Source organism: Teleopsis dalmanni, chromosome 1, assembly GCF_002237135.1.
Source record: "Teleopsis dalmanni isolate 2A chromosome 1, ASM223713v2, whole genome shotgun sequence".
Lineage (NCBI taxonomy): Eukaryota > Metazoa > Arthropoda > Insecta > Diptera > Diopsidae > Teleopsis > Teleopsis dalmanni.
In genome coordinates this window covers 60,632,368-60,651,503 of record NC_051846.1, presented here as the reverse complement: position 1 = coordinate 60,651,503, position 19,136 = coordinate 60,632,368, and the positions used below count along the sequence as shown (strand labels likewise).

The 19,136-nt window shown below is 29.3% G+C and overlaps 5 protein-coding genes across 9 annotated transcripts; 3 read left to right on the top strand and 2 right to left on the bottom strand.

Moving 5' to 3' along the window:
• The first annotated feature begins 1,750 nt into the window (after positions 1-1,750).
• On the top strand, positions 1,751-4,133 carry LOC119668394 (phosphatidylinositol N-acetylglucosaminyltransferase subunit Q-like). Its single transcript, XM_038077881.1, has 8 exons — positions 1,751-2,365; positions 2,422-2,530; positions 2,593-2,728; positions 2,792-2,936; positions 2,999-3,075; positions 3,135-3,250; positions 3,730-3,844; positions 3,919-4,133. Exons 1-8 carry the CDS (start codon positions 1,800-1,802, stop codon positions 4,131-4,133), a joined length of 1,479 nt encoding a protein of 492 aa, XP_037933809.1. The 5' UTR covers positions 1,751-1,799.
• Positions 3,878-8,174, bottom strand: LOC119668395 (vesicle transport protein GOT1B-like). Of its 3 annotated transcripts, none has more exons than XR_005251484.1 (6): positions 7,885-8,172; positions 7,734-7,825; positions 7,494-7,672; positions 7,357-7,438; positions 4,305-4,464; positions 3,878-4,058 (listed from the first exon to the last, which is right to left on the bottom strand). XR_005251484.1 is itself a non-coding variant. In XM_038077883.1 (6 exons), the coding sequence occupies exons 1-6, from the start codon at positions 7,907-7,909 to the stop codon at positions 4,041-4,043; spliced, it is 435 nt and encodes a 144-aa protein (XP_037933811.1). In that variant the 5' UTR covers positions 7,910-8,174; the 3' UTR covers positions 3,878-4,040. The 3 variants fall into 3 exon arrangements, 1 of the variants encoding a protein (XP_037933811.1); XR_005251483.1 differs by having other exon boundaries at positions 4,314-4,464; XM_038077883.1 differs by having other exon boundaries at positions 4,426-4,464; positions 7,885-8,174.
• On the top strand, positions 4,681-5,421 carry LOC119668396 (cytochrome b-c1 complex subunit 7-like). The gene is made up of 3 exons (XM_038077884.1): positions 4,681-4,825; positions 4,968-5,015; positions 5,069-5,421. Exons 1-3 carry the CDS (start codon positions 4,786-4,788, stop codon positions 5,314-5,316), a joined length of 336 nt encoding a protein of 111 aa, XP_037933812.1. The 5' UTR covers positions 4,681-4,785; the 3' UTR covers positions 5,317-5,421.
• Positions 8,175-10,230: 2,056 nt separating the features above from the next.
• LOC119673109 (splicing factor U2AF 50 kDa subunit-like) lies at positions 10,231-12,943 on the bottom strand. The gene is made up of 6 exons (XM_038084341.1): positions 12,826-12,943; positions 12,115-12,657; positions 11,964-12,052; positions 10,814-10,936; positions 10,638-10,754; positions 10,231-10,575 (listed from the first exon to the last, which is right to left on the bottom strand). Exons 1-6 carry the CDS (start codon positions 12,836-12,838, stop codon positions 10,234-10,236), a joined length of 1,227 nt encoding a protein of 408 aa, XP_037940269.1. The 5' UTR covers positions 12,839-12,943; the 3' UTR covers positions 10,231-10,233.
• Positions 12,944-14,596: 1,653 nt separating this feature from the next.
• Positions 14,597-17,221, top strand: LOC119668851 (splicing factor U2AF 50 kDa subunit). Of its 3 annotated transcripts, XM_038078515.1 has the most exons (6): positions 14,605-14,623; positions 14,685-14,751; positions 14,877-15,425; positions 15,488-15,588; positions 16,570-16,692; positions 16,753-17,221. In XM_038078515.1, the coding sequence occupies exons 2-6, from the start codon at positions 14,739-14,741 to the stop codon at positions 17,215-17,217; spliced, it is 1,251 nt and encodes a 416-aa protein (XP_037934443.1). In that variant the 5' UTR covers positions 14,605-14,623; positions 14,685-14,738; the 3' UTR covers positions 17,218-17,221. The 3 variants fall into 3 exon arrangements, with proteins under 3 accessions (XP_037934444.1, XP_037934442.1, XP_037934443.1); XM_038078516.1 differs by having other exon boundaries at positions 14,597-14,751; positions 15,500-15,588; XM_038078514.1 differs by having other exon boundaries at positions 14,597-14,751.
• Positions 17,222-19,136: the final 1,915 nt, after the last annotated feature.

Sequence of the window (19,136 nt, the reverse complement as noted above, 5' to 3'; positions counted from 1 at the left end):
AAAAAAAAAAAATAAATATTTATAAAAATATTTACATAAGAAATTAAGTAATTAGGTAAAAAATTTTCAATTACCTCCTTGTTTATTGTAAGATGGCGGAGGTTCATTATAACCACCGCTTTTGGGTGCCATTTGCTGAAAATTTGGTGGGGGGACAGAAAAATTATTATAGCCGCCACTGCCGCCGCCGCTATTTCCACCACCATAACCACCGCCACCTAAATATTTTAACACATTAGCACAAAAATACTTCTTCTATAATCACATCACTTACGGTCCATTTCGTTTAATTTATTAAAAAAATGTTTATGCAAACCTACGAAAAATAAAAATTGCACTTTTTAGCACGAACCACGCTCAGCAAATATATTATAGGAAATGCGCGTCGATGACAAAAGTAACCAAACTTCCCTTCAAAGCGAAGCATAAATTACCCTATATAAACGACGAGATGTGTTTTCTGTTGTATGGATAAGTTTTGTTTCTTTAAAATTTTGTTAATATGTGTTAGAAAATTGAAATTTTTATTATAAATGGTATAATAAAAGAAATCATTTAACTGTTGTTCTAATAATTTTATTTTCATAATATATAAATAACATATTTTTATTTTATTATTTTATATTTTTAACACACTTCTAATAATTGCTAAGCAGTAAACAGCAAATATAACGTATATAGAAAGTAGAATTGGTTATAAACATAAATAAGTTATTTTTTACTTAAAATTTACTTAAAATTATTTTTAACATTTAATAAAAATGAATTTATTTTATTGATGCTACAGCTGTGCTCTTTATATATAGCACATATAATTTTATTATTACTATTTATTTATTTATTATTATCATTATTTATTTTATTTATTTTTTATAAATTAAATATTAAAAAAAAAATTTGCTTGTTAATAAATTTAGTTATATCATATGTGATAGCTTCGGAAAGATTTAACAAATATCTAATTGTGTTCACAATTTTTTGTAAGTACTTGTGTTCTATTTGACACATTAACCTTAGGAAAACGGTTACTATTGTCACATGTCACAGTTGCTGATATACTATTTGGTGTCAGCAGTTTAGATCGCTTATGTATTTGAAAACTGGTAGAATCGTTATATTATATACACACTATCATATAACTACAGTTTATTACTTAACACAAAAATGAAAAGATTGTTTTTCTAACAAATATAATTTGTTTATAATTATATTCCGCATATTACTTCTCATCTTGCATGATGATAAATATGCATTCGTAATTAATCTATTCACGATTTTTTTTTTGCTTAAATTGCTAAATGCTAATAGTGCAAGATTACGTTTTTTAATTTTTAATATAATTTACTGAAACTTTAAAATCCACCCCCATATAAATTATTAGATACACATTTAACACTTTAGCAATTTAGCACATGTTTTTTATGCAAATGTGTGTAACATTATTCAGTATATTAGAGATCTTTGATAATCCATTAGATATTTTTTTGTTTGTTTGTGTTCTTGTAGTTTTCTTAAAATTTTTAAAACGCTAGTAATACAGACCTGTAAATAAAATCATAGACGAACCCAATTATTAATTGTAATTCATAAATTTTATGCAGATTTGGTTATCTTAAAAAATAATAATTCAATCTAAATTTGTAATTCGCTTAGAAATTCCTATTAAACACTTACAACACTGTTCATAAAATACTGGGAAAAATAAAGTCATTCACAATAAGTAAGCGCAAATCAAAATAACAGCTGATCGTAATTTGTTTACATGCCAAAGTGCGAATATGTAGAGCAAATTAATTAAAATGAGCGTTAAAATATTCCTGCCAGAGCATCTTTTTTATACGAAACATGAGCATGACATTTTTGGAGAAATACAAATAAATGAAAATAATTCAGTTTCTTACTATGTGATATGCACCGAAAACAAAAGTAACTTACGTCTTCTTGGGCACATTTTAAGTGTCGGCAGCAACGCGACAAATTTGAAATTACGCGATGTTTCGCTAAGTTTTACATTTGACCCAGAAACGCCAAATATTTATTTGAATAAACTAAGTATTAAACCACCGAACGCAACGCATGTTAATGTCTTCCTGTACAATGCACGCAAACTATTGCAGTTGTGCACAACAATGCCAAAGGATGAATACGATGTCGTGTTTCTATATCACTTACTGCAGGAAAACCAAAGTACAACAGCTAAGAGGCGCACCTTTAGTCAGTTTGTATTAAAAGGACTTAACTTTCCCATGGAACTTATGACACAAATATTTATTTTTATAATGGAACTGAAGCCAGTGTCAATGTTATTGCACAATATTGCATTCTACAAACACTTCCGTGAATGGAGCAAGTTCCGATCTTCAGGGTAAATCTGTGCATTAAATAAACGATTTCTTTATTTGATTTTCTTTCTATTCACAGGAAACGAAACGTAAATATAACCTTTGACAAAATATTGGGCATTTACGTGATGCTCCTGTTACTCATTTTTCTGCCCCAACCAGGAAATTATCTAAAGAGAGCTTCACAGGTAGAATCTACTATAAAATAAACTATTTGTACTATTTTTATATACTCCAACGTCGTTTTTAGTTTGTGATAGGCCACGTGAGACTTTTAATCAATTCCTTAAAAGGTAATCCGATTGGTTTAAAATTGAACGTTCATTTGAATAATTTCTTTCTGGACTGTTGTGATTACCACATTGACTTGTGGGAAAAGTCATTAGGTGAAGCAATTACTTGTAAAACAATTGTGTAATGTTTAATTTTAATGATTAATTTCCGAACAGAATTGATTGAACCAATAATAAAGAAGTTGTTTTTGCCGATTGCCTTACTTGGATCCATGGGACTGTCCTTTCAGCTAGCATTGTTTGCAGATCTAATATCGGTTATGGGTTTACATGCGCACTGCTTTTATATTTACACTGCTGTGTATGTACTCTTTAATTAATTTTACAATAATAATATAACAAAGTTTTTTTCTAATTTTATAGTTTATATAGAATAGAGATAAAGGGACTACAAAGCTTGTGGAAAGTTATGTTGGGAAAGCGCTACAACCGTTTAAAAAGTATACACACTGTCTTTGAAATTACAATTATTTCTAAAGCCATTTTCTTCAATTTGCAGATCGTGTGGAGTCTCACAATTATATAAATCGCCAATTGTACTTGGCCACAATACTTTTTACATCGCAGTTATTTTTGTTTCCAACTATACTGGTTTATTACACAGTTTTTACAACGGTATGCACTATATATATTTCTTTGTATATATAAAATGTCTAAATTAATTAGTATTTCTTGAATACTATAAAACGTATAAGCTTAAATGAACGGAATGTCCAACTGTTGGTGTGTGTACGAAGTCCATCCTGTCAAAATAATTAATTTTAGTCGAATTTAAGTTATTAACATTTAATAGCAACTCTAGACGCATATTATTTAGGGTAATCGTCATACATAATCTTAGGAAAAGAAATGAGTTGTGTTAAATAACGTTTTTATAATGTCTAGAAATTAGGTCGTTGTTAAGGTTCTTTATAAATTAAGCATATTAAATCAATATTATCTGTTAGGAATTCACTGTTTACTTTACTTTAATATTAGTGGTGAATTAAAATAGATTCGGTCGTCTATAGTACTTGGTAGATAAGCTTATGCTACAATCAGTTAATGCAACCACAATTGTTTAAATTTATTAATAAATATTTGCTCTCACTTAGGTACGATTATGTATATATTTATTTAATCTGCTGTTGATAAGAACTCGTCGCCACATACTTGAATTTCCTTTAGAGACGCTTTTCAAATATCTAACACGGCGTTTTTATGAAGTCGGTAAGTGAAATTAAAATAAAAAGAAGACAATCATTGGAGTTGATTAAAATTCGCAATAATTTTTTATTTTACAGAAAGCATACATATGCAGCATTTACAACACGAACCGTCACCATTATTGGAACCTGAATCAACTCACATGGAAATGTGTGTTTTTCAAATAAATGTGCTATCGTCTTCCTTGGGCCGTGTATTTTCATGCAAAAGTGGAGTCCTGAAAGAATTAACATCAGTTGAACATAATACTTTGAAAAATATATTTAATGGTATATTAGAGGGAAAATTTTAATAAGTATTTACAAAAAAAAAAAAAAGTAAAAAAATAAAAACGTTTACAAGTATTAAAAATCATTGTGTATTATATTATTAATATTAAAAAAATGAAACTTTTAAATTATGTCATTATGTCTATTGAAACCAAAAACGACATGCATAAAATATATTTTTACTTAGTACCCACTCGACTTACTATTTTACATAGAACTTTGTTTTGAATGAAATTGGAAAGTTTTGCTTGGTTCAGGTAGATATAAACTTAATTTAAATATAATTATCCTTAGAGGTAAGCTTAATTACTATACCGTCGTTCGATTTGCGTCGCCACCTAGCTTTTGCACGAACTGAAATGGAAACAACAATAGAATATATATTATCATAAATGAATAAGATTTCATAAAAAATTTTTATCGTGTATTCATGTAATCTTATGTAAATAAATTTATATTGAGTTTGTATTTTCCTCAAAATTTATACGTTTTAAATAAAACCTAGCCAAACATAAGCAAATAATTCACAATAGTAAAATTTAAATCTATTACATTTACTGACGTTTTGCTTTCGGCTGTCGTTGACAGGCAGCAGTAGGTAGAAAGAGCAGAAACGTTTTCCCGAGATTTGCAATCCACTACGGACGTATTTTGGAATTACGTTAAGGAATAATAATGTCTGGTTACATTGCTAGGAAAGGTCCCATGGTTTTCTGTAAGTTTTTTACTATAGGTACATTTTTATTAAAAAATTTTTAACGCATATGAATTAATCGCGATTTAACATTTTATTTAGTTGTTACGTAAATTTTCCTCATAATAAAATTTACTTAATAGTTTATTTATTTTATTTGTAGCCAATCTTGGACGATGGGCTTACAATCTTTCTGGATTCAATCAATATGGTATGTGCAAAGTAAAAAATTGTGAAAAATATACTCATGGATGTTATTTGAAGGTTTGCACCGTGACGATTGCCTGTATGAAGATGACGATGTGAAAGAGGCCATCCGTCGTTTACCACGTAAATTATATGATGAACGTAACTATCGCATTCTGCGTGCATTGCACTTGTCTATGACAAAAACTATTTTGCCGAAGGAGCAATGGACTAAATACGAGGAAGATGTCAAATATTTGGAACCATATTTAAATGAGGTCGTAAAGGAACGTGAAGAGCGTGAGGATTGGAACAAGGTTCACTAAGTGGTCAACTAAATGTTTAAATTAAATTACGCTTTTATTATTAAAATCAAACTAGTTAAACTTATACGGCAAAAACCAACAAATAAAGTTAGTTTAATTTAATCTTATATTGCTGTTATTTTGGAAGTTATGATGGTAGTATCCCTTTCATATAATTAATTCATTACTTTTTTTTTTAATTACTTTATGTGAGTCTAATAGTAAGTGCAATTAAGCGTATTCTTCAAAGCTGAGTAAGAGTTATTACAACACCAAAATCTATTGGTAAGAGTACTAGGATATATAGCAACAGCTTAATGTGAAAAACCGATATCTTGTAAAATATGTGGTATAAAAGTCAAAATGTTTAAAATATCTAAAATTGTAATCGTTTCTTCACACAAATTATTTTGGAGTTGCAAATGCTGATTTTTTATTTGCCAATATTGTTACTAAACATGGTTCACGTCTGCAAGTTTGTTGAGAAATGTACATTTTCCTGAATTCTTAAACTATCATAAGTGATATAGAAGTGAAATATCACATAACTGAATTTTCTTAATGTTCTAGTAAAAGTAAACGTTCGACTTATAGTAATGGAATCAAACTTGATGGTCTTCAAATTTTGCGGCATTGAAAAACTGTTCTCTTAAACCGTCTACAAGTATCATGCATAGAATTATATCCAAATTTTACATATTGTAAACTGAGAGCTTAACACAATAAGTGAATGAATAAAAATCACACAATATTAGTAATATATGCAAATATGCAATGCAAATTTGTACATTTCAAAAGCTCTAGTCTACGTCTTGGAACTACAAGACACCACCAACCAAATACCGCTTATACTATTCATCAGAATTACTTTAATCGTAAAGAAGCGGGTTTTCATAAAAATAAAGCATTTACTATATATAAGCTATACTAAAAGAACAGTGTTAAGTAGTAGTCCACACATGGTGTAGTTATTGGCAAAATATTTTGTATTTCATCAGACTAGTTAGCGACTTAATGATATACATTAATCGCTGATTCACTCTCACTTTATTGTTCGAATATTATTAAATAGGTTCTAGGTTTAAAAATAGTAGATATTTTGAGCTAAAAACTGAATCTAAGTGAACAGAAGACCTTTCCAATTGAGGTCATTATGTCTCCTGCTATTCATCAATAGATCAAACAAGAGTGTGCGATGTATGCTTAATATACTTTTTTTGGTTTAAATTAGAGCCGAACAGTCATAAAGAATGAAACTAAAAATCTCGTCTTCAGCTATGCAGAGATGACATTTTTTTCACCTTAAAGAAACTCATCTCGTTGAGATGATTCCATAGGTTAAGATTTTACGTCAGTAATCTGCCTGTAACCTCAGCTTAGAAAGTTAAAATATCAGTAATCTTAAGTTTGTTATAACACTTAAACTGTATTGGATTAACACAGTTAGATGTTTGTTTGTCCTGGAACGATATCAAGCGAAAATACTACTAAAGAAAACGATTATGTTAATACAAACATATATATATAAAAAATAATGGGATAATTCAGGAAAAAGGTTCTAGAAAAATGTTAAAGATATAGATTTGGTAGTGTACGAGTTTGATCAGAAAACATTACATTATATGAACTACTTCATCCAAAGCAGGATGAAGTAGTAGCAACAAAGATTACACTGGATGAAACTGATAAGTACTAAAGTTTAATAGGTTAATTACTATTAATTATTAAACCAAAAACATTTTTTAATCGACCTATATTAAACCTATAGATATATAAATATATAAAAAACCATAATTAATATGAACTTTATAGAAAAACAACATATTCAATAACTATACAAAATTATTCTAAAGAATGTTATTGCTCTCTTTTGAATTTCATAATACAACAGAATAGCACTTCCTATGTGATTTTGTATAAATAAAATATATGAAATAAAAACTAATACTAAACAAAACGATTTTAGTCTTTACTTAAATTTTCTTATTAGAAATTTTTACCTAAACAGCTTAGTTAAACAAATATATGCTAACGTATAGCAAAAAAATGCAGTTTACATACCTTTTGCATAAATGGCGCGTTGAGTATTGATCCTAAAATTGGTATGCGTCCGAGAAAATTGATAGCAACAGGAAAGAATCCGCTAAAACCAAATAATTTGTTAATTCATTATTAAAAAATCTGTAGTGCATACTTACCTAAACAAAGCAAAGAACCCATAAGACTCGATAATCATACCAATTATAGGAAATCCAAGTAGCACAACAGTGATTCCACCGAAAAATGCTGTTGTACCTTTTATTTTATGTCTCTGAAAGAAAAATCTGAATGTTCTTTCGACGCCAATCACACAGCCCAAACCGCACAGAAATAATATCTAAAAAAAATTAATTGCTTACAAATTGTTTATAAAAAACTTTTTTAACAGTATTGCTTACATTTCCAATTGCTAGCAAACCTTTATCGAATAAAAATAGCACTCCTAAAAACAGAAACGAAACGCCAAAACCCGCCAGGCCAATGCCAATTTCTGTAAATATATAAATATAAAAATTAAAATGAATTCGTGCTAATTAATTATTAACTCACTTTGTAAGTCTGTCACTTCAATCATTTTATTTTTTTTCTTTTTGGTTTACTTCTACTTTAAATATTCATACAAATATTCCTTATTTACAGCTTAAAAACAAATTTCACAAAATCTGCTTGTATTCCACGTATTTATTTAAATTTTTTTTATAAACAGCTGTTTACTGTCATTTCATTTGCCTGCACTTTTTTGACCAAAGGATACTTGTATAAATAATCTTTGTTTTTGACAACCAAAATGTAATAGATTATCAATTTCTGCTGGTCATTTTCAAATTTTATTAATTTTTATTAAGAATTTGACAATAACAAGCAATTAACAATTATAGAAAATTATTTGAATCAAGTATTTTTTGGATTATCATCCAAATTATTTACTTTTTTTTCCATTTTTTTGTGGACTCATAATTTTGTAACTTTATAAACAAATCTCGTCATGTTAGTTAAATATATAAAATGATTTTGTTGATTCATTATAGTTTCAACATTCTGGGAACCATTAAATTTAATTGTCAATAAATAAAATACCATGCTAAAATAATAGTCAATGAAATACTCGAATGAAATACTCATAATCAATAAATCCTAAACAAAATAATTTCCTAAACAAAAATGGTAATGACATGGATTTAAATGCTGCGTAACACTGCCTGCACATGGTCACGTCTTCGCCATCGATCTATAACATTAAGAGAGGTTATTGGTATTTAGAGACTCCTTATTCATTATTAAATATTACTTTGAGGACACTTAGGTGGAAGAATCATTGTCCCATATTCCCTATTACAAAATAGGGAAATTTCATGACTTAGACCAATAGGTTTTGAATTGGATCTGTCTGAGGAACGTAACTACGGTATAGACAATCCTTCTATAATACGGTTAATGCGTATCCTACAAAATGTCGTGCTGTATGAGACCCAAAAGCCCTGAAGTGTGATACATAGTATAGTTGCATTTATTCAGAACTTATTGTGTATAAATTAAATATAGAGATTTGTTCTTTTTATTTAAATATATATTTTTTTGAACAACTTAATTTTTATTAATAGTATTAAACAAAGTCATAACTCAAGACCAAGAAACACCTAGTTTTGTTAATAAATATGAAGAATAAATAATAATAATATTTGGCAAATAACTAGCCAAATACAAAATATGATCCAATGATTTTTTTATTATTTAAAAGAAAAAGATACTTTAGTTATCACAATCAACATTAAACTTAGATCTATAAACTGGTTCAATAAATATATTTTTATAAGTCAAACAAGTAATTTTGAAGCAGATCAATTTTATTACAAAGGCTCTATTCTGTTTTTATCTAAATAAAATAATGCCAATATTGGCATAATTGACTATTATTTTGCACTTAATAGTTAATAGTATTTATTTGATATTTTGCATAATGAAAGAGATACTGAACATTGCTGTTTTGTATACTTTCCTATAGTTTTGATAAACATTCTATTTTTCTTACAATTCTTTAAGCAGACTTATTTGCTACACAAATTGCAGTTCTACTTCCAATTGTGTCGTCCATGCCTATTCATGTCGTAATACACACATCAATTTGAGACTAATTGACTTTTAGCTTTATTCAATTAAAATCACGGCGTTTCTGTACCTTGGCCCACATTAGCTTCAAATAAAATCTCAAACATTCCCCTTCTCTTTCACAATTCCTTCATAGAACGACATCGTACGTAACCCATGTATTCGCATTTAAATATACATACATACGTATATTTGTTCAGGTTATGTGACATAGATCCTAGATCTTTAAAGGCTATATTAAAGCTTGAAAGTTTTGAAACCTTAATAATAAAATATAACTAGTTATATTAGAAATACCTAATAAACATCATAAAAAATTTTAGTTGTATGTCTATTAATCAGATTATCACTAGTAGTTAGTGATAATTATATTTTTAATAAATGCAATTACTAAATTTTTTAAATTATATCATATTTTTTTCTAATGAAAAGATATTTATCTGATAGCTTAATTAATTAAAAAATTTATAAAACCATCAAGCTTTACTGTTAAATTAGCAAATATTAAAATGATATTAAAAATACATTATAAAAATAAGAGAAAAAAGAACATATTTTATTACTACACAGGTATTAAGTTTATTAGTATATATGTATTCAAGTCTATTTGTTGGTAAATGAAAGATTCATCAGATTATCACAACTTTTATCACATTGTTTTAGTAAAAAGAATTGACCAACTTTTTAAGTTGTTTTATCACAATTTCTAATCAAAATAATTTATCTTATACTTATTATAAAAATAATATAGTATTAAGTATAGTAAGTTAAAAATTTAACACTAAAAGGAAATTAGAATTCTCGTCGATGATATTTGTCTGGTTCAAAATATGAAGTCACTACAACTCGATTACTAAATCTGCGTCCTGTTAACGCTTGCTGCGCTTTCTGACAGTCAAGTATAGAGTTGAATTCTACGAACACTTTACCGCAACCAGGCACATCTACACCTCTAATTGGACGTGGAATTTCGATACTGCGTACAACTCCATATTTATTGCACTCGTCCTTGATATCTTCTAAGATATCTTCGTATTCTTCCTCATCACGTAGCTCGTCAGGTGTCACCATATTAAACAGGCATAAAATTTCAGTAGATGGTCCAGCATTGATTACAGTTGTCAAGCCTGGAACCTATAAATTTAAACATATGAAAATATACACATAAATTTTACTCTCAAATTCTGCTTAACGACCTGTAAAGTTACGGGAGCAGCTAGAATGTTAAGCGCAGCGTTTCTAGCACCTACGCTAGCACGTTGAACAATTAGTTTTTTGTCTCCCAATTGCATACCATTTAAACCAGCGATTGCCTTTTATAAGAAATTTGTTTAGCACTTAATAGTTGAATTAAATTTTAACTTTTATTTACTTGATCAGTTACGTTTAAATCCGCATATTCACAGAAGGCATAACCCTTACTTAATCCAGTTGCGGAATCTTTAACTAAATTAAATGCGCGCAGATAGCCAAAGGATAGTAAAAGTTCCTTAACCTGTGAAATATAAAAACTAAAGTGTTATTTATTGAATCTCAATAAGATGGCATTGAAAATATGTTCGTTACACTCTTTCCAGTAATTTTTAAAATTAGATATATTTGATATAGGCAGATTAGCTGCATGCAGCCATAGTTAAATCGTACCTGAGTTGATCGTTACTGGAATAAGCGACAAAAAAACGAACACATTTGCCTTTCGTTTTCTAAATCAGGTTTCTTATATGCTAAAGTCTTTTGGAACTCCTTATATTAATATATATTGAGCTTAAATTAATTTAATTATTTGTAGAATGGAACTTGCCTGCTAAATAAACTGCTAAATAAATATATTGTTTCATTTTGAAAAGACTCGAGTATGCAGGCATGAATCCGCAATTAGGCATACACAACAAGGTCGTGTGTTCGCGGCTTAAACTAATCTATAATAACATAATATGAGAATCATCAATAAAGTTTGTAAACAGTGATAATAAAAATAATAGATGAAGTATGAATAGCATGAAAAAGAAAAAGAAAATTGCTGAAAAATGCTAAAAATTTACAAATGATTTCTCGTAAAGCTGAAAAGAAACACAATGTAGTTTTTGTTTTAAATCTAAAAATTAATTAAATTGTTCACATCAAGTTTTTCAGTTCTATGGGTTGCTATATATTAAAAAAAGCAAATATTTTAGCTGCTATAAATTGCAACATTAATCAATACAATATATTATTTTATATTAAAGCTAAAAAACGATTGAGAAACATGGAAATATTTGTGTCCGTCTATTTGACAATAAACATATTTATTTTATTACAAAAATGTAATGTTGATCATCATTCCGAACCTTGCTAAAAAGTTATTCAAATAAATACGCTTAAATGAAACCAAATACCATTACAATAAATTTTATAGTAAGTCCTATAGTTCCGATTTTCATACATATACAGTGTAGCATTGAATATTCAATTGGTGAGAATGAAATTATTGAATCTATTAAGCTATAATATTGCTTAAATTAAATTTAAATAGTTAAACTTACTTGATCATCGCTTAAATAATTTGGTAGTCCACCAACAAATATCTTATGCACCGAATCAGGCACCACATTTGCGATGACACCCGGCATAACTAGGAAACAAATTGTAAAAAAGTTAACAACCGATTTGAAAATAAATAAAAAATATACATACAATCTATATTCAATCCTCCAGGTGTATCCGTTATGCCAGGTATCGGTTGATAGTCGTGTGGACGACGTACTTTTAAAACTTGTGCCTTAAAATTAAGTCCGTCAAATGACATTGCTTGAGTCGTTTCGTCGATTGAACGAAATTCAAGAAAAGCAAAATTTTTGTCTAAATTTATTTGACATGCAAGCACTGGGCTTCCCACTGCTTGTGCAAAACCCGACAAATGCATGTGCCGATTAAAAAAGTCTATCATTTCCTCTTCCGTTACGCCGAACGGTATGTTGCCTACATACAAGCGGCGTGCCTGGCGAGTTATTGTTGAACCAACGACAGGAACAGCAGCTTGAGGTGTGTCTGGTACTGTTGATGCAGGAATTTGTCCAGATGCCTGCATTGCTTTATATTGCTGTGGAGTGATGTGTTCAAAACCCGGTGGTGGAACATCCCAATATAGTGACGGTGTACGACGAAAAGAATGCTGTTTAAGTTTTACCGGACGTTCACTATGTCGTGAACGAGATTTGTGGCGGCGTCGCTTCCGTTCTATTGGAAGAAGTTATTGTTACATTAAAATACAAATATGTAAAATCTTATTACATACATATAGAAACGCAAGGGTTAATTTATTATTATAATTGACTATATAGACATAATTTATATATATACATATGTAATGTTATTCCAAAAAAACAGTTTTATTACATTACATACCTTCACGCGGCATCTGTATCCAAAATCAACCAAAAAAAACAATAGAAAATCAGCTAAGTTTGGATTTTGGATTGAATTTTAAATAATTTCAACACAAGCAATGAAAACAGTCAGTTTAGACAAATGTCACTTTCATGAATGTAATAGATTATTAAATTTTGTGACAATAGTACAAAATACATTAAGATAGTGATGTTGAGCTGAAATAATTCAGTAACCACTTAATCATACAATACGTTTCTGAAGTTATTTTCTTTATTATAATTTTTGATGAATGCTTTTACGTATATATTATTGTCGATTTATGTAATTAAAATTTTTATTTTAAATATTAATTGTAAGAGCCTGTTTACTTGTACATGCTTTCATTCTAAATAAGTTTCAAGCCTCAGTGATTATTCAAGGTACTCTTGAAACAATAATAGTGTTAAATAAGAGCAACGTGGTTCACGTTACAGTTCAATGTCGAATATATGTGATACTTCTGTTCACAATTTATTATTAAATAAACCATTTAAAAATAAATGTTGTAAATGTTTATTTTGCGAGCATTTAATGTTTTAAACGTAATTATTGTTTTTTCTCTTGCTTCTGAGAAGACGAGCTGAATACTAGAAGATGCTGGATCATTAGGTTAGTTGTTGTTTGTACTCTAGTTTTTACATCACATTAGAATTTTATTGGTAATATGAGTTTTTCATGTAATACTGTGTTGTTAGAATAACAACCTTTAAGACATGAAAACATAGCTTAGTAAGTGAAAAGTGTAATAATATTTTGTAAATAAATAATTAACTAATGGAGGGTGTAATCGTAATTTTAATACTATGTTCAGACACACCTTAATTTCGCAAAAATACAACTATTCGTAAAATAAATTTTAGGCAAATGATAAAGTTGAGATAACGAAAAACTGACATTTTTTTAAATAAATATCAGTGACAGTTGACTTTAATAAAACAGGGAATATTTTGAAAATAGTGCGAAGTTTTAAAAAAGAATTTATAAAAAGAACTGTAACTGTTATTAATTTAAAATAGAGGAAAAAAATTATAATTCACATACCTGAAATCCACTAAAGCTAATGAAGCTACTGAATGTCATTTATAGTCATAATACTCAACTTTTAAAACTTTCCAGATGGTGTTTGGAGCATGTAATTTTTAACATTCGATTTGTAAACAAAAAACATATGATTTCCTTAATTTGGAGCAGTATGAACATTTACGATATTAACTTCATTTCTTTTTTGCGAAATTAAGGACATTTGGCGGTCTGAATACACTATAAGTATACGTTAGCTTTGTAGGATTATACGCGGGTTCTCGCTTTGAATAAATTAAGTAAGGCATCACGTGTATGGTTTAGTATAAAATCTAAATAAAACATTAAAGATAATTAAATTATAAGATATCAACCAAAATCTATTTATTTAATTAATACAAAATGGACGAAAATTATAAAAATTTTTTTAAAATTAATTACTAAATAATGAGGAAATAAAGCGGCAAACAATATAAGAAAGTAAGTTTCGAAATAACAAATTACTCTTCGGTTTTTTTTTCTTTTTTTTTTTAATCAGATCAAGTCTAATAATATAATATATACCCACGTAAATTCAGAATTTATTTGATTTGTTTGCCAAGATGCGAGTAATTGGTTTTTGAAACAAACAAAAATATTTGTGTCACTGAGTTCTAAACTAGTACATTCCTCAAATAAAAAAATGGCACCGCTTTTTTGCATCTCTTTCTAATTGCAATCGGTACGTAAAACTAACCAAGCGACTGCCTGATTTGTATGATTTGTTGCAAAAAGCCATATAATTTATATAAATTGGATTTTTATTATAAAAATAGGGTGGATAAATATTAATAAGAACTATTTAAGCTAATATTTGCTAGAAATAGAAGATGGGCTCAGATGGTAAGCACATTATAATATAAATATTTTTGTAAGGTTAAGCCGTCTGAATATTAATTGATATATATGTGTATAAGATATGTTAGTTAAAATATGTTAGTAAGTAATGTAGTAATTTTTTTATGTAGATCGAGATCGCCGTCATCGCTCGAGGTCCCGTGAGAGGTACAGAGAGCGTGATAGGGACCGAAAACACCGCCGTTCAAGACGCCGCAAGCCGTCGCTGTATTGGGATGTGCCCCCACCAGGATTTGAGCATATAACACCGTTACAGTACAAGGCTATGCAAGCAGCAGGACAAATTCCTGCAAACGCTGTACCAGAAATACCGCAGGCAGCTGTGCCTGTGGTGGGATCAACAATAACAAGGCAAGCACGTCGCCTCTATGTGGGCAATATACCATTTGGTGTAACTGAGGAGGAAATGATGGAATTTTTCAATCAACAAATGCATCTGACAGGACTAGCGCAAGCAGCAGGCAACCCTGTACTTGCGTGTCAAATTAATCTGGACAAAAATTTTGCTTTTCTTGAATTTCGGTCCACCGACGAAACAACCCAAGCAATGGCTTTCGATGGCATTAACTTCAAAGGCCAAAGTTTAAAAATACGTCGACCGCACGATTATCAACCAATGCCCGGCGTAACTGATAGCACTCCAGTTGCAGCTCCAGTGGGTGAGTTACGCACATTAATTTTATAATGTTATAACGTTCAAATTTTATTTTATTATCGTAAGACTTAATTACAGTAACCAATGGCGTCATTTCTACTGTTGTCCCGGATTCACCACATAAAATTTTCATTGGAGGTCTACCAAATTACTTAAACGAGGAACAGGTATGTCAGTCTTAGCAGTTTTGAGCTCATAAAATATTTGTATATTTGTATATTATGCATTAATTTAAATGGGGAAATCGTTGCTGGGAGAGACCACGTCAACTTTATTTGAAAAAATGATTGTAGTGATTCTAACGCGAACAATTTAAATTGTGCGGATAAATTTTTCATCGCCAGACTCATCACAGTTTCCAAATTATTTTAGGCTAAAGCGGCACTACAATGTGCAATTGTTTCTGATAATTATATAAAGAGAGTGGAGTTAGTTTTTTAAAGTTAGATATTCTCACAGAGTTCAAAGTAACGGACGGACCTTTGTTTTTGTTATTGAAATAATTTAAAAAATGATTGGAAAATGCATTTAACTAGCAATATAAAGATGCATAAATTTGTTATTCTTTAAAATACTTGTTAAATATCTATTAATGTTTGTTGTTATTGTAGCTTAGGTTGTACGCTGCAGATGCAAACGCGTCCACTTCAACCTCAAGTACATACTATTGTCGTTGCGTCCACCAAGCTCTAAGCGCAGCGCTCGTATTAGTATCAAGACTTAGTTGAGAAAATAAATGGTGTCGATGAAAGATATTTCAGATACAAAGGCAAGTTTACTTTAAAAGCAAAAATAACACCTCTTTCAGGATTTCTAAACTTTTTCAGTGAAATTGATCGAACGAAAATTTGACTATAAATTTTATTGCAATGCGTTGTAGCAATGATAATGTATCTTTTTCTTTAGTCAGCAGGAATAAATTTTTAGGTGGTTTGCGAAGAAATTGGCTTGCTTATGGGTTAAAAAACAACATGTGCCGTGGAATTTCATAATTCACATTTCATATACGTCACAGTATAAATCTTATAACAAAACATAATTGCAAAACATGGCCATTTCATTTCGTTTAAAAATTTCAAATTTGCTCTATTATAAAGAATATGTTTTTATTGTTTAAAATTGAACACATTCTGCTTCGCCGTTCGCAGGTTAAAGAACTTCTCCTATCATTCGGACAACTACGGGCTTTCAATTTGGTCAAAGATACTGCAACTGGCTTAAGTAAGGGTTATGCCTTCACAGAATATTTGGACCACAGCATTACTGATCAGGTAAAATAGATCTAAATATATGGTTTATAAAAATAAGTTAAAATTCTGATATTATGTTAGGCTATAGCTGGTTTGAATGGTATGCAATTGGGAGACAAGAAGCTTATAGTGCAGCGTGCAAGTGTTGGAGCAAAGAACGCTCAACCAGGCAGTGCAACTGCTGCACCGCCTGTTATGATACAAGTACCTGGTCTATCCATGGTGGGCATGTCTGGCCCACCAACCGAGGTGCTTTGTCTACTTAACATGGTAACACCAGACGAGCTTCGCGATGAAGAAGAATATGAAGACATTTTGGAAGACATCAAAGAAGAATGCAACAAGTATGGCGTTGTACGTAGTGTAGAAATACCTCGACCCATTGAAGGTGTTGATGTGCCAGGTTGCGGCAAAGTTTTCGTAGAGTTTAATTCAGTGATGGATTGTCAGAAGGCGCAGCAAGCCTTGACTGGGCGTAAATTCAGTGATCGTGTTGTAGTAACGTCATATTTCGATCCTGATAAATATCATCGGCGTGAATTTTAAGTAACACAAGATTTTTAAGTATGATACAAGATTAGTACACAACATAAAAATACATATGAACATTTTTAAAGGTACAGTATAGCTCCAGATTTGTATGCAAAAATGTATAAATTTTTTAAAGATTTAAATTTACTATGATATTTAAATAAAATTTATCCAAACCGATGTTTATTGGTCATGATATATAAACTTATAACCTCTACTCTTATAATTGATTCAAAAGCTCAATAAAGTGAACGGTGATTTTCGTTACACTTTACTAGGTATTAGTTATGTATTAGGTATTAGTATTAGGTATTAGTTATTAGTTATGCGAATGTAACTGAAAATTGCAACACACAGGATTAGATGTTTGATAAAGTTAGGATTAGTTAAGGCATCCTGTGTTTACGCATCGGCAATTGTTCATGACCGTGAGTAGAGTTGAATCTTCTGGTTTATTAATATGAAATTTGAAAAGTAATTAAAAAGAACATAGAAGTTCTACAAACTATATTTAAAATTTTAAAATAAAAAATTTAAAAGACTTTTGATATGATCGAAGGATAATGGTAGAATACGGTTTATTAAGTGTATTAGGCTATCCTGTACAAATATTGATGTAGATGTTAATCAATCGTTTGGTTCAGTTTTACAAATTCACTTCTTTTATATATTTTTAAATTTCATTCCTTAGTTGATCATCTATGATTGAATGCCATTCGTTCATCCCAAATTCTTTTTTTTTTGTTATTGCTTGATGAGGCATGAGATAGTCATCTATCTGTCTTCTTTAAACAAAATTAGCTTCAGAAGGTGAAATTTTATTTTCCAGACGTATGACAAATGGCATTTTTTTTTATATTGCACTTGTTGGATTAATATAAGCGAAGATGATATTTGGTATATTGAGAAATTGTTGTGTTTATGAATAATTTCGGTTTGATATATAGGAGTAATAAATGTTTTTAATACTGTTAGAATTTAGAGGGACCAAATAGTGAGGAGATAGTACTCTTTTATAGAAATTTGTTGGATGTATTTATGTATCTTCATAATACTAAATGTTTAAATCTACGACCAAACGCTTTTACATATAAAACCTCTTCTAAATACTTATTGTGTTTTACTTTAGATAAATGTAGTCATCTTAATTTTTTTCTTCTGAATAATCACGTAATGAATGACATCACATCTCATGGAATTCATGATATTTTCTTGAAAGTTTTTTCAAAATATTGTATACCGATACGTTTACATTTTAAGAATTTCGAAGTAATTATATCGATTTGTGTTTCATGTATTATCTCTTACTTTTTTTTTAACGCTTTGTATTATAATTTTTATCTTTAACTATCAAGATAAGACGCTTGGTTTAAGTTATTAAGATAATAGCAATCTCTGAGAAAATCCATTGTTTGCACGAATAATAAAATTTTAAAAGCAAGCTCATAAAATGAAAAAATAAATTAAAATGTATTTTTACTTAGTTATTATTCAATAGTCATTTTAAGATAAAAGGTTTACGATTAATTACGGATGGCAATTTTTTTTTGCACTGCTTAAAATTAGGTCGTAAATATAGTATTTTTTATTATTTATCGCATTTATAAAAAAAAAAAATATATACAGATGACAACTTTTAGATTAGGTCATATTAATTAGCAATTACGGTTACGACTAAAGCATAGCAAAGTATTTTTTTTTCAAGAAAAAAATTAATATTTATAAAATAAAATAATACAAAAAATATTTTTATTCGAAAATACATGTAAAAAGTTAAGTATCACGAGTATAAGAATATTCATGTATTCAAACATTTTGTACTATTTGAACCGCCTTTATCTATTTTCTAAAATAGATAATTATACAACTTTTTTAATGCACGTAATGTTTCGATCTAGAGATTTCTGCGACTTCAATATATTATCATGTTAAAT

Coding starts and splice junctions, on each gene's coding strand:
- LOC119668394 (XM_038077881.1), top strand. CDS start 1,800: ATGAGCGTTAAAATATTCCTGCCAGAGCATCTTTTTTATACGAAACAT. Junction 2,729..2,791: donor CTTGTGGGAAAAGTCATTAG/GTGAAGCAATTA, acceptor ATTTCCGAACAG/AATTGATTGAACCAATAATA. Junction 3,076..3,134: donor GCGCTACAACCGTTTAAAAA/GTATACACACTG, acceptor TTCAATTTGCAG/ATCGTGTGGAGTCTCACAAT.
- LOC119668396 (XM_038077884.1), top strand. CDS start 4,786: ATGTCTGGTTACATTGCTAGGAAAGGTCCCATGGTTTTCT. Junction 4,826..4,967: donor GAAAGGTCCCATGGTTTTCT/GTAAGTTTTTTA, acceptor TTTTATTTGTAG/CCAATCTTGGACGATGGGCT. Junction 5,016..5,068: donor TTCTGGATTCAATCAATATG/GTATGTGCAAAG, acceptor TGTTATTTGAAG/GTTTGCACCGTGACGATTGC.
- LOC119668395 (XM_038077883.1), bottom strand. CDS start 7,909: ATGATTGAAGTGACAGACTTACAAA. Junction 7,826..7,884: donor TGAAGTGACAGACTTACAAA/GTGAGTTAATAA, acceptor ATATATTTACAG/AAATTGGCATTGGCCTGGCG. Junction 7,439..7,493: donor GGGTTCTTTGCTTTGTTTAG/GTAAGTATGCAC, acceptor ATTTGGTTTTAG/CGGATTCTTTCCTGTTGCTA.
- LOC119673109 (XM_038084341.1), bottom strand. Junction 12,053..12,114: donor TGGAGGATTGAATATAGATT/GTATGTATATTT, acceptor TTTGTTTCCTAG/TTATGCCGGGTGTCATCGCA. Junction 10,755..10,813: donor ATTTAAACGTAACTGATCAA/GTAAATAAAAGT, acceptor TTCTTATAAAAG/GCAATCGCTGGTTTAAATGG.
- LOC119668851 (XM_038078514.1), top strand. Junction 15,589..16,569: donor ATTACTTAAACGAGGAACAG/GTATGTCAGTCT, acceptor CGCCGTTCGCAG/GTTAAAGAACTTCTCCTATC. Junction 16,693..16,752: donor ACCACAGCATTACTGATCAG/GTAAAATAGATC, acceptor ATATTATGTTAG/GCTATAGCTGGTTTGAATGG.